The sequence below is a fragment of the Anomaloglossus baeobatrachus genome, chromosome 1 (genome assembly GCF_048569485.1).
Source record: "Anomaloglossus baeobatrachus isolate aAnoBae1 chromosome 1, aAnoBae1.hap1, whole genome shotgun sequence".
NCBI classification, from domain to species: domain Eukaryota; kingdom Metazoa; phylum Chordata; class Amphibia; order Anura; family Aromobatidae; genus Anomaloglossus; species Anomaloglossus baeobatrachus.
In genome coordinates, this window is record NC_134353.1 from 477,874,790 (window position 1) to 477,887,157 (window position 12,368).

Below are 12,368 nucleotides of genomic sequence, written 5' to 3' on the forward strand. Positions count from 1 at the left end.
GGGGCTGCTTATCCACCAACTGGACTATCCTGCATTGCAACCTTTCATAAATTTTTCTCTACAGTCCTTGTCCAGAGAAATTGGCTACAGTGCAATGTAAACCTTTTGTTTAATTGCACATTGTGGACTAAGCAACATCAAGATCTCTGGAGATTGTTGATATTTTCAACAATTTTGGTTCGCAAGTCCTTAGACAGTTTTCTCCTCCTCTCTATGTTCTCCATGCTTTGTGTGGCACACACAGACACACAAAGCAAAGATTAAGGGGTGCTTCACACACAGCGAGCTCGCTGCCGAGATCGCTGCTGAGTCACGCTTTTTGTGACGCAGCAGTGACCTCATTAGCGATCTCGCTGTGTGTGACACTGAGCAGCGATCTGGCCCCTGCTGCGAGATCGCTGCTCGTTACACACAGCCCTGGTTCGTTTTCTTCAAAGCCGCTCTCCCGCTGTGACACACAGATCGCTGTGTGTGACAGCGAGAGAGCGACAAATGAAGCGAGCAGGGAGCAGGAGCCGGCATCTGACAGCTGAGGTAAGCTGTATCCAAGATAAACATCGGGTAACCAAGGTGGTTACCCGATATTTACCTTAGTTACGAGCCTCTGCAGCTCTCACGCTGCCTGTGCTGCCGGCTCCGGCTCTCTGCACATGTAGCTGCTGTACACATCGGGTTAATTAACCCGATGTGTACAGCAGCTAGGAGAGCAAGGAGCCAGCGCTAAGCAGTGTGCGCGGCTCCCTGCTCTCTGAACATGTAGCTGCATTACACATCGGGTTAATTAACCCGATGTGTACTGTAGCTATGGTAGGAGAGCAAGGAGCCAGCGCTCAGTGTGCGCGGCTCCCTGCTCCCTGCACACACAGCTGTGCGCTGGTAACTAATGTAAACATCGGGTAACCATACCCGATGTTTACCTTAGTTACCAGTCTCCGCAGCTTCCAGACGGCAGCTCCGTGCAAGCGCAGCGTCGCTTGCACGTCGCTGCTGGCTGGGGGCTGTTCACTGGTCGCTGGTGAGATCTGCCTGTTTGACAGCTCACCAGCGACCATGTAGCGATGCAGCAGCGATGCTGACCAGGTCAGATCGCTGGTCGGATCGCTGCTGCATCGCTAAGTGTGAAGGTACCCTAAGTCAACTTCTCCCCTTGTTATCTGGTCTCAGTTGTGATTTTTCTATTGCCCTTACCTGTTAATTGCACAGGTGAGTTTGTATGAGCATCATATGCTTGAAAAACGTACATACAATTTTGGAAACTTGTTAACAATTTTTTCTGCTCCAGTTTTGGAGTTTTGTATTAAATTATGTCCAATCTGCCCTTTTTTCTATTTTTTTTTTGTGCTTTTCAAATACACACAAAGTATATAAATGTGTATAACAAAATATGTGCAATTGCAATAAGTTTCTGGGAGAAATAATTTATTATTTTTTGCAACAATTTCAAGGGTGCTAACACTTTTGGCTTTGACTATATATATAACTGTAATTATAATACACTAGATGGTGGGAACCATAATGTGGAGGTTCAGAATGTAGGTGATAGTAGGAGAATCTGAAAGGATTACATTTCAATTTGCTGAATTGCTGTTTCAAAAAGTTGCTGTTTCAATAAAATTTCACCGGACGACAATTTTTTTTTTTTTTTTCAATAAAGATTGTATTATGAAAAAATACACATTGCCAGTTTTTGAAAAAAACAAGGGAAAACACATGTAACACAAAAATCTGATTTAAACATTATGTCTTTTTCCGTCAATAGTTTTGTTTAAAGAAGCAACTTAGTAAATAATAACTGTGCAGATCAGTGATGGCTAACCTATGACATGCACGTCAGAGTTGACATGCCGAGCCATTTTTGCTGACACATGCGGCAAGGGCAGGCAGCCGCATCCTGATCTGTAAGACAAGCCGCATCTGCCAGTGATTTAACTAGAAATGCATGTGCTGCCTAAACTGTTTCAGTATGACTGGCCGGGTGGGCGCACGTTCAGTTCTAGTTAAATCACCGGCTGACATTGCTTGTCTTATAGATCGGGATGCGGCCACTGGTAATTTGTGTTCTGTACCTTTAATCAGGGTCCTGAGGGAGGCGTCTCTGTCCAACCCTCCGGAGCGGAGCATTAAGACTGGTGCCATTGCAGGCAGACGTGTTAGTCCACACTCAGCACATTTATAGAGCACTGCGAGTGGGAGGAGAAAATGACTACTGAGCGGGAGAGGAGAGAATGACTGCTGGGGTAGGGGGAGAGGAGATAATGACAGCTAGAGAGAGAGGAGATATAGACTGCTGGGGGAAAGAACATAACTGCTAGAGGGAGTGGGAGAAGAGATAATGACTGCTGAGGGGGAAAGGAGATAATGACTGCTGGGGGAGAGGAGATAAGAACAGCTGGGGGAGGGGGAGAGGAGATATCAATGCTGGGGGAGGGGAGAGGAGATAATGACAGCTCAGGGGAGGGGGGAGTGGTGATAATAACTAATGGGGTATGGGGAGAGGACAAAATGACTGCTGGGGAGAGGAGATAATGACTGCTGGGGAGAGGAGATAATGACTGCTGGGTAGGGGGAGAAGAGATAATGACTGCTGGGGAAGATGAGAGGAGATAATGACTGCTAGGGGAAGGGGAGAGGAGTTAATGACTGCTGGAGGAGGGGGGAGAGGAGATAATGACTGATTGGGGAGGAGATAATGACTGCTGGGGAAAGGGAGAAAAGAAAATGACTGGAGGGGGAGAGGAGATAATAACTACTGACGGGAGGAGATAAGATAATGGGGAAAGGAGATAATGACTACTGGGGAAAGGAGATAATGACTTCTGGGGGAAGGAGGGGAGAGGAGATAATGACTGCTGGGGGGAAGGGGAGAGGAGATAATGACTACTGGGGGAGAGGAGATAATGACTGCTGGGAGGGGGAGGGGAGATAATGAATGCTGGAGGGGAGGTGAGAGGTGATAACTACTGCGGGGAGGAGAGGACATAAGGGGAGAGAAGATAATGACAGTTGGGGAGGGGGAGAGGAGATAACACTGCTGGGGAGAAAGGACATAATGACAGCTGGGGTGAGGAGATAATGAGTCTGACTGCAAGGGGGGAGGGGGAGAGAAGATAATGACTGCTGGGGGAGGTCGAGAGGAGATAATGACTGCTGGGGGAGGGGGAGAGGAGATAATTACTACTTGGGAGAGGGAGAGAGGAGATAATGACTGCAAGGGGAGGGGGAGAGGAGATAATGACTGCTGGGGGAGAGGGGATAATGATTGCTGGGGTGGAGTGAGAGAGGACATAATGACTGCTGGGGGAAGAGGAGATAATGACTGCTGGGGGGAGGGGGAGAGGACATAATGACTGCTGGGGAAGGGGGAGAGAAGATAATGACTGCTGGGGGAGGGGGAGAGGAGATAATGACTACTGGGGAGAGGGAGAGAGAAGATAATGACTGCTGGGGAGGGGGAGAGAGGAGATAATAACTGCTGAGGTGAGAGGGAGAGGAGATAATGACTGTTGGTGGGAGAGGAGATAAATCAGTGTTACATAGTATTAAAACCAATTAAAAAAAAAACTGACTGACAGATAAAGTTAGTAGGGCTTGTTTGGGCTTGAAGTGTACGAAATACCAAACTTCAATGAGGATTTAGCCAAAGAAATTCAGCTACAAAAAATTCACTAAGCAAGTAAGGTAAAGAATTATTTGTTTTTGCTTTATTAAGAAATACAGTACATATATTAAAATTATATCTTTTTGTTTTTAGAGCTATAGATATCAACTAATTATTGGATTTTTTGAGAAGTGACATAACACTCAAGTTATGCTAGTTTTGTTTACGAATTTAGACAATCTGAGCTCAAAAGATTGGCCATCACTGGTCCAGATGAATCATGAGAAGCCAGAAGGCCATGAAAGTCTTTATCCTGGCATCTAACATTAGACAGCAGTGTCAAAAGATACATATTGCTCCCAACAAAGCTCTGTATCAATGTGACTGTTTACAAGGATTCGGCATATGTCAAGCTGTAGTTATTACAATGATCTGTATTCTTTTCAGGGAAACTTTGGCAGTGTGGAGCTCTGCAGATATGATCCTTTAGGTGACAATACAGGAGAACTGGTTGCAGTAAAAAAACTTCAGCACAGTACAGCTGAACATGTCCGGGATTTTCACAGGGAGAGTCTCATTCTGCGTGCTCTCCATAGTGACTACATTGTAAAGTATAAAGGGATATGCTATAGTGCAGGTGAGTTTAAATATAGTGCCTACCTATTGTCTGAACGTTATCTCTGGTGTTCTAAAAAATTATTTACAAAATCATTATGTTTCACATGGGATATCTGAATTTAAGCTTTGATTCATCAAATCTTTTACACCAACTTTTGGTGAAATTTTTGGTATTTTTACAATATTTTGCCTAGAGTCAACAAAGTGGGCAGATAGAGGACGTGATTACTGATGATCAGTAGCACAAATCTTAATCCAGTCGCCAACTGGAGTCAGATTTGTTGTCTGGCGCACATGATCCAGAGGTCCCCGTCACCTTGCACCTTGCCTGAATCATTAGGAGGCGTGTGCTAGTAATGAATCAGGTGCCTCCCACTCCACCCCACCACCAATCAAGACAAGCATGAAAACTGAGGGCTTTTTAATAGTGTCTATATAGGGGTGTGAAATAGGCTGCACATAGCAGATATTGAATTAACTGGAAAATATAGCCACACAGTTTCAAGTGTGTGAAAATTACAGAACACAATAGACCACACGCAGTAAGGCCCCACACGCAGTAAGGCTCCACACAGAGTAAGGCCCCACACACAGTAAGACCCCACACACAGTAAGGCCTCATTTACACATACATGTTTCAACACGTGAAAAAGTGGACCTGTGAACAACACGATAACTTGTGTTGAACAAAAAAAAGCTACTTGGACGTGTGAATCAGTCAGTGAGGGGCTGGAGGAAGCCTTTCCCATATAATTATTTGAAAATATAGGAATGACGGTAACCAGCACAAATTTTCTGACAACACCCATATATTTTCAGCATTTATTAGCATTGTAGAATTAGTTAAGTTGAATATGAGCCCAAAATCAGAAAGAATAATTTGGGATGTGTCCAAGGAACAGAACCTGACTAACCACAGTTAGTCATTTGATCTGTTTGGCAACATATCAAGGTATGCTTTCTAGTTTCCCTTGAAACACTTACTGGTTACATATTCACATTCATACTTATTAAGATCTCTTTTGATCTTCATACCTCCATATTTTCACATGGACCATGTGAATCACACTTATTTTCGTATGATCCACATGGAGACATATCCGTTTTTTACCCTCTGCGCAGTTGAAAAGGGGCACTAGAAGTCTAAAGGCCCCGTCACATGGAGCGATGTATCTAATGATATGTCGCCGGGGTCACGGATTCCGTGACGCACATCCGGCATCGTTAGCGACGTCGTTGTGTGTGACAGCAAGGAACGACCGTTAACGATGGAAAAAACTCACCTTATTGTCCATCGTTGACACATCGTTCCTTTTTAAAAAATCATTGATTGTTGAGCACGTAGGTTGTTCGTCGTTCCCGAGGCAGCACACATTGCTACGCGTGACACCTTGGGAACGACGAACTGAAGCTTACCTGCGGCCGCCGGCAATGTGGAAGGAAGAAGGTGGGCGGGATGTTACGTCCCGCTCATCTCCGCCCCTTCACTTCTTTTGGGCGGCCACTTAGTGACGCTGCTGTGACACCGCACGAACCGCCCCCTTAGAAAGGAGGCGGTTCTGCGGCAACAGCGACGTCGCTACGCAGGTCCATGTGACGGCTCCTAACGATATTGTGCGCCATGGGCAGCGATTTACCCATGACGCACAAACGACGGGGGCGGGTGCTTTCACCAGCGATATTGCTAGCGATATCGCTGCGTGTAACACCCCCTTTAGTCTCTGAATCCATGAAAAACACATGCAGCATATGAATGACATCCTTTTGCAGTCCATGTGACACAGAGCAGAAATAAATGCATTCAAGAAATTAAATATTTTTATGTGTGAAAGATTTGCAATTTTCAATAGCTAGATAGATAAATAGATAGAGAGATGATTTTTAGCTAATAGATATAAAGCTATATAGCATTTACAGCTATTAACCAAATAAATAAATAATTTAAAAAAAAAAACGATGTTGGTCCCCCTCATTTTTGATAACCAGTAAACGTAAAGCAGATAGCTGGAGGCTGATATTACCAAGCTGTGAATGTCCATGGTTATTGGGCCCTTCCCAGCCTAAAAATACCAGCCCACAGCTGCCCCAGAAGTGGCATATCACATTAGATAAGCCCATTCTGGTGCTTCGCCTTGACCGTCTTGGCCGTCTTGACTCTTCTTGAATGCTCTGGTGTGGTGACAATTGGGGTAATGGTTTTTGGGGTTGATGTAAGCTATGTAGTGTCAGCTGGCATGAAACCCTGGTGTTAGTAATGGAGAGGTGTCCATTTTATAAAGGTGACAAAGGTGCCCAGTCAGAGATAAAAGTTCAACAGTCTACAAATCAGTTCAGGTCCCTGGTGCGAGACACCCACCAATCAGAAAATTAACATTTATCCTGTTTTCATAGGACAACTCCCTTAAGTACTTGGAGCATATAAAAACATTGGACTAGAACATACAAAAAAAAAATTTTCAACAGACACATAAATATAAACTTCATAGCACACTTTTACAGGAGTCTTCTTTAACGTGGGTCCATATTTGATGACCAGAAAAGCAATGAATGTTCAAAACTACATGAATCCAATTTCAATCTTTTCCATATGGTGTAGCCTCTTTTCACAAGTTTCAACTTTGTTTCCTTCACTATGCGTTAGTGATGTGAACTAGGGACTGGCTGTCTTGTTCATTGGCTAAGCCAGCAACCTTCTGTATCTTTAGGCTACATTCCCACGGAACATAGTTGCTGCGCACCTCCAGGGATCACGCATTGATACATGTAGCACTATATACCACTCCAAATATCATTCAAAAGAAGGTGCAGGGAAGATGCACATTTCACACAATGTTTTGTAAAGGTTGAAATTAACACCACATCTGCAATATAAATTGCCTTACTGCGAATCTCAAACCTGCAGCTCCTTTTAATTTACACTTTGGTGTATATTGCAGCATGTCCATGAGATTCCTAAAAATCTCATGCACTTTGCTGGCACTGTAAAATGCAGCAGGTTTTCTGCAAAGTGAAAAATGCAGTAGATTTTATGCAAAGCAGAAAACCTGTCTTCGTAGAGGGGACCCAAGAGATGGCCAGCATGGCTCTGTTCTATTTTACTAGACTGAACTTACGTTTGTGTTCCACCTCGGGTGGGAGGTGCAACACTTACTTGGGTCTTCAGGAGTGCGTCTGCCACCCCACTGTCGGTCACCATCATAGATGTAGCAGAGCAACACATGACACAGAGAGATTCTTTGCAACACAACAACAAACGCTTAAGTTGTCTTTCAATCTCAAGGACAGACATGGCCACTTTCTTTATACATTCCTGTTCTGCCACCACCTTACTTTCGGATGCTTCCCCTCACCCTGGGTATTAGCCTTCCAGTAGACTCCCAGCTTCCCTGGTCCACTTCATGCCCTCAGACAGCTTTCTAGTTTCTCAACCTGTATATAGGTTCGCCAGCAGTACACTTGCCCCGACGCCTGACTGGTTCCCGGAATGTCTTAAGCTCGTCATGAGGTGAGCCATAGGCTCTGGACCGTTGGTCGATACCTCCTGGTTCTGCGACAGAATCTGGTACAGAGCTCATCCTTGCTTCAGCAACAATTGGCAGAAATGACTGCCTTCCTGGCCTGTCTGACTAACCAACCATCTGCTCTCTCATACTCCTTCCATCCAGGCTCAAGTTCCCTCAGGAACCAGGACGCATCTTTTACTTTTATACATACTAAAATTCTTTATGCTAACAGCCCTACTTAACATTTCACAATAACACAGTAGGCAGATTATCTGAAATAAATATTATACAATAAAATACAATATGGTATAGAACACTTTAAACTGCTGGTCACTAGAGGGCACCAACTGGAGTGATCCTTCCACCTCCTACATCTTAACAAGGTGGGAACTTAGACTAAGGTAATGAATAGGGATGATCGAATACCAAAATATCCGCATCGACGAATATCCGACGAATAGGTCAGCAGAATTCGACTATTTGCGAATATTCGATGTGCAATGTAAGTCTATGGGAAACCCGAATAATTTCACATTGGACCTAACGGCGAGCTGTGTTGACTGAGTAAAAGGCTGAAATGGATGGGAAAAGGCAGAAACAGTATGGGCACAGCTTATAGAAGGTGCGTGACTGCATTTCTGGTCTCTTGGAATAACGTGCTCAGAGCAGCACACAGCTTTTACGTAGTCACCAGAACAGTTCTCAAACCAAATAACTTTTTTGACAAACAGAACGCAGGTCTTTCGGTCTCTCTCTCTGTCTGTCGGTCTCTCCCTCTCCCCCCCTCTCATACCCACCGATCACTGACTGATCATCGCCATGGCGCTGCATGGCTGTCACACTGCCCTGGCGGCTTTTCCAGTTTTTGAAAATGCCGCCCACTCATTATTCTATCTCATATTCCCTGCTTTCCTGCCCACCGGCACCTATGATTGGTTGCAGTCAGATGCACGCCCACGCTGAGTGACAGCTGTCTCACTGCAACCAATCACAGCTGCTGGTGGGTGGGTTTATGTAGTGCAGTCAATTAAAAAAAATAATAATAATTAAAAAAAAACGGCGTGCGGTCCGCCCCAATTCTGATACCAGCCAAGATGAAGCCACACGGCTAAAGGCTGGTATTCTCAGGATGGGGAGCCCCACGTTATGGGGAGCCCCCTAGCCTAAAAATATTAGCCAGCAGACTCCCGGAATTACCACATCCATTAGATTCGACAGTCCCGGGACTCTACCTGGTTCATCCCAAATTGCCCTGGTGCGGTGGCAATCGGGGTAATAAGAAGTTAATGGAAGCCCATAGCTGCCACTAAGTCCTAGGTTAATCATGGCAGGCGTCTATGAGACACACCCCATGATTAACCTGTAAGTGAAAGTAAATAATCACATACGCCAGAAAAAATCCTTTATTTGGTATAAAAGACAAAAAAACACCCTCTTTCACCACTTTATTAATATCCCCAAATACCCCTCCAGCTCCGGCGTAATTCACACGAGGTCCCATGACGCATCCAGCTCTGCTACATGAAGCTGACAGGAGCGGTCGTAGAACACCGGCACTCTCTGTCAGCTCCACGCAGCAAATGAAGTGAGCAGCGCGATCAGCGGTGACGTCACTCAGGTTACCCGCTGCCACAGGTCTCAGGTGGAAGAGTGCAGCTGGCGGCGGGTAACCTGAGTGACGGCACAGCTGATTGCGCGGCTCACTTCAGCCACTCAGGGGATTTGTGGTCACCGGTGAGTCCTTCACCTGTGGTTGCAAATCAGGCCCCGGCACACAGACAGAGCTGCGCGATGACATTGAATTCGGGTGAAGTTCATCCGAGTTCATTCTGATCGCGTGGCTCTGTCTCGCTCTATGGGGTTGTAGCAGAGCCGAGTTGGACCGCACTGTCAAAAATGCATCCAAAACGCTGATGGGGAATGTTTCCACTCACTGACAGCAAGCAAAGATGGTTGGGAATGTTTCCATTCACTGACAGCAAGCAGACGTTTTGGGGAATGTTTCCATTCAATGACAGCAAGCAGAGATGATGGGGAATGTTTCCACTCACTGACAGCAAGCAGGCATTTTCAAAAGCTGGAGAATGCCGCTAGAGCAGTGTGACAGCTGTGCAGCGCCACGCCGGTGATCGGTCAGGGATCGGTGAGTATGAGAGAGGGCGGAGGAGGAGAGACCGACAGACAGAGAGAGAGACCGAAAGACCTGCATTTTGTTTGTCAAAAAATGATTTATGGAGCTGCTAGCAGCTACTGAACACTGTGTTCAGCCCTACAAGGACTATTTATTAGTTGGATCTATCAACGCTCTCCCCACACAGTACAGACTATCACCACCGCCAGCTCCATATCACTGCGCGTTCACAAAATGGCTACTGGTTTATATTGCCCCTATGACGCTGTGCGGCCAAGTCAATCACAGTAACACCACAACAAAGATGGCTGTGGCGTTACTGTGAGGGCAAGCAACATCAGATGTGTTTATTGGCTGGAAAACAGGCGCCAGGAAGTCAGAAATGAAAATGAAAGTATCGGAGTGGATGTTGTTTATCTGTCGGATACAGAATGGTGCGAATAGCCTGTTATCCGTCGGATACCGAATAGTGGCGAATACATTCGCTCATCCCTACTAATGAACTGAGCCACACAGAAAGCCCCTTCTTAAGGTCCAGTCACACATAACGAGATCGTGAACGAGATCGCTACTACGTCACACTTTCTGGATCGTTTATGAGTCGTTGTTGAAATCGCATGTTGGGTGTCACACATAACGAGTTTATGAACGAGCATGCGTCCCGTATAACGATCTTTCAAATCGCTGGGACCCTGTCACACAGCAACTATGTTAACGATTCCAATCCCATTAGGGGCGTAGTAAAATGCAGTGAGTCACGTAGGCGTGCATTTGCGTCGCCTTTTCCATACCCCCCTCCGCTTTCATTGGCGGCCAATACTGCGTTCTGATTGGGCATGCAGGGGGCGTATCTAGCGGTTAAATTTTGGATCGCGTCACCCTTTGTCACTTCTTTTGCGCTTTGCTTTGAGATAGAACCTGCGTCTCCACCCTGATTCCTTCGTCCATTGTACCCGGTCGCTTTGTTGGTGTGTTTTTTGGATCGAAGCTGCACCTGCACCTGGAGCTAACCAATCGGTGCAGAGAGGGGCGCGGAAACGGGGACGCAACAACACGCCTTCGTGCATCTCATCTAGGTCGTCAACGAAATCGTTAATAGGGTGTCAAACATACAGATTCATGCAGCCCAGCAGGACTCCAACGAGCCAGAAATGGCCCAAGCTGTTCGGCAACGATCAGCGATTTCGCAGCAGGGGGTGAATCGTTGGTACGTGTCAAACGTGACGAGATCGCAATTGAAGTCGTTCTTGCGTCACAGAAACTGTGACGTAGTAACGATCTCGTTTACGATCTCATTATGTGTGAAGTGGCCTTTAGTGAGTTACTTTTTTTGTCATGGGAAAAATATTACCTTTTTTGTCAATGGAGAACTTATTTAATGGCATGCTTACGTCCAATCTTCATATGTTTTATATGCTACTGAGAAATTAATTAGGGCTGATACATCCAGGATACTGGGCTGTATTTAATAAATACTATGAGATTCATGCAATTAAAAATGATTGTTTATTGTTCTGTTCCCAACCCTATTTGTTCTTTTACATAACTTGTTTTTGCCGGATAACTCCGTATAAACCATACACATGATAGGTAATAACTTATTGTTTCCTTGGAGTTTGACCACTGGGGTATGCACTTATTGCCAGAAGGGTACATTTTTTATATCTGTTTCAAAATGGAGTTGCAGTGCACATGCTCAACTACTGCTACATTTATTCACTTTGGGGGTTTCGAGTGCTATATTCTGCTTTTCCAGTAGCCCCACAGAGAACGAATCGAGCAGTGGTCAGGCATCTAACTTGTCTCTCCATTTTGTAATGGGGATAAAATTTCCACATTTTGCCGAGTCCAGCAACTGGACTCCAACCGATCAATAATTTACTACCTAACCTATGGATAGGTGATAACCTGTTTTCACCAGACAACCCCTTTAAATTAATGAAGATTAATGCCTGTGGGAAAAAAAAGTCAAAGTCATCAAAACTAGAATTACTCTGCTGATTTTGAGTTGTTCTTTACTCAGTAATAGGATTACATTTTTCATATTTTTTTATTGGTTTCTTTATCAGGTCGACGTAGTTTCCAGTTGGTCATGGAATATCTTCCTAATGGAAGCCTGCAGGAATTTCTTCCTAAGAATCAGGATGGGCTTGGGTTTCAGCGTCTTCTTCTCTATGCATCTCAAATTTGCAAGGTTTGTTCTGTAATCACACAATGAAATAATCAAATGCTTTTTTTGTTGTTCCATTATGTCATAATCAACTTTTCATTTTATTGCATGATATGATAAATATTAGTTCAGGAGAGTAACTAGAATTAAAATTCCTAAGCTTGCAGCTTTTTTTTTTCTATCTCCACAGTCTGAGACTCAACTTAAGGCCCCCTTCACACGTCAGTGAAAATCACTGACGTTCTTCACTGACGTCCTTCACTGACGTGTAAAACACTCACATGTCCCTCCGTGTTTTGTGATTCACGGCACACGTGGGTTGTCCATGTGCAATCCGTGATTGCAAAT

The 12,368-nt window shown here is 44.9% G+C and overlaps 1 protein-coding gene across 1 annotated transcript in view; it reads left to right on the forward strand.

Moving 5' to 3' along the window:
* JAK3 (Janus kinase 3) overlaps positions 1-12,368 on the forward strand; it is a 482,226-nt gene that overhangs the window by 364,244 nt on the left and 105,614 nt on the right. Inside the window, exons 19-20 of the mRNA XM_075314904.1 lie at positions 4,046-4,235; positions 11,920-12,044. Of these exons, the coding sequence (XP_075171019.1) occupies positions 4,046-4,235; positions 11,920-12,044 (315 nt within the window). The remainder of the gene's footprint in view (positions 1-4,045; positions 4,236-11,919; positions 12,045-12,368) is intronic.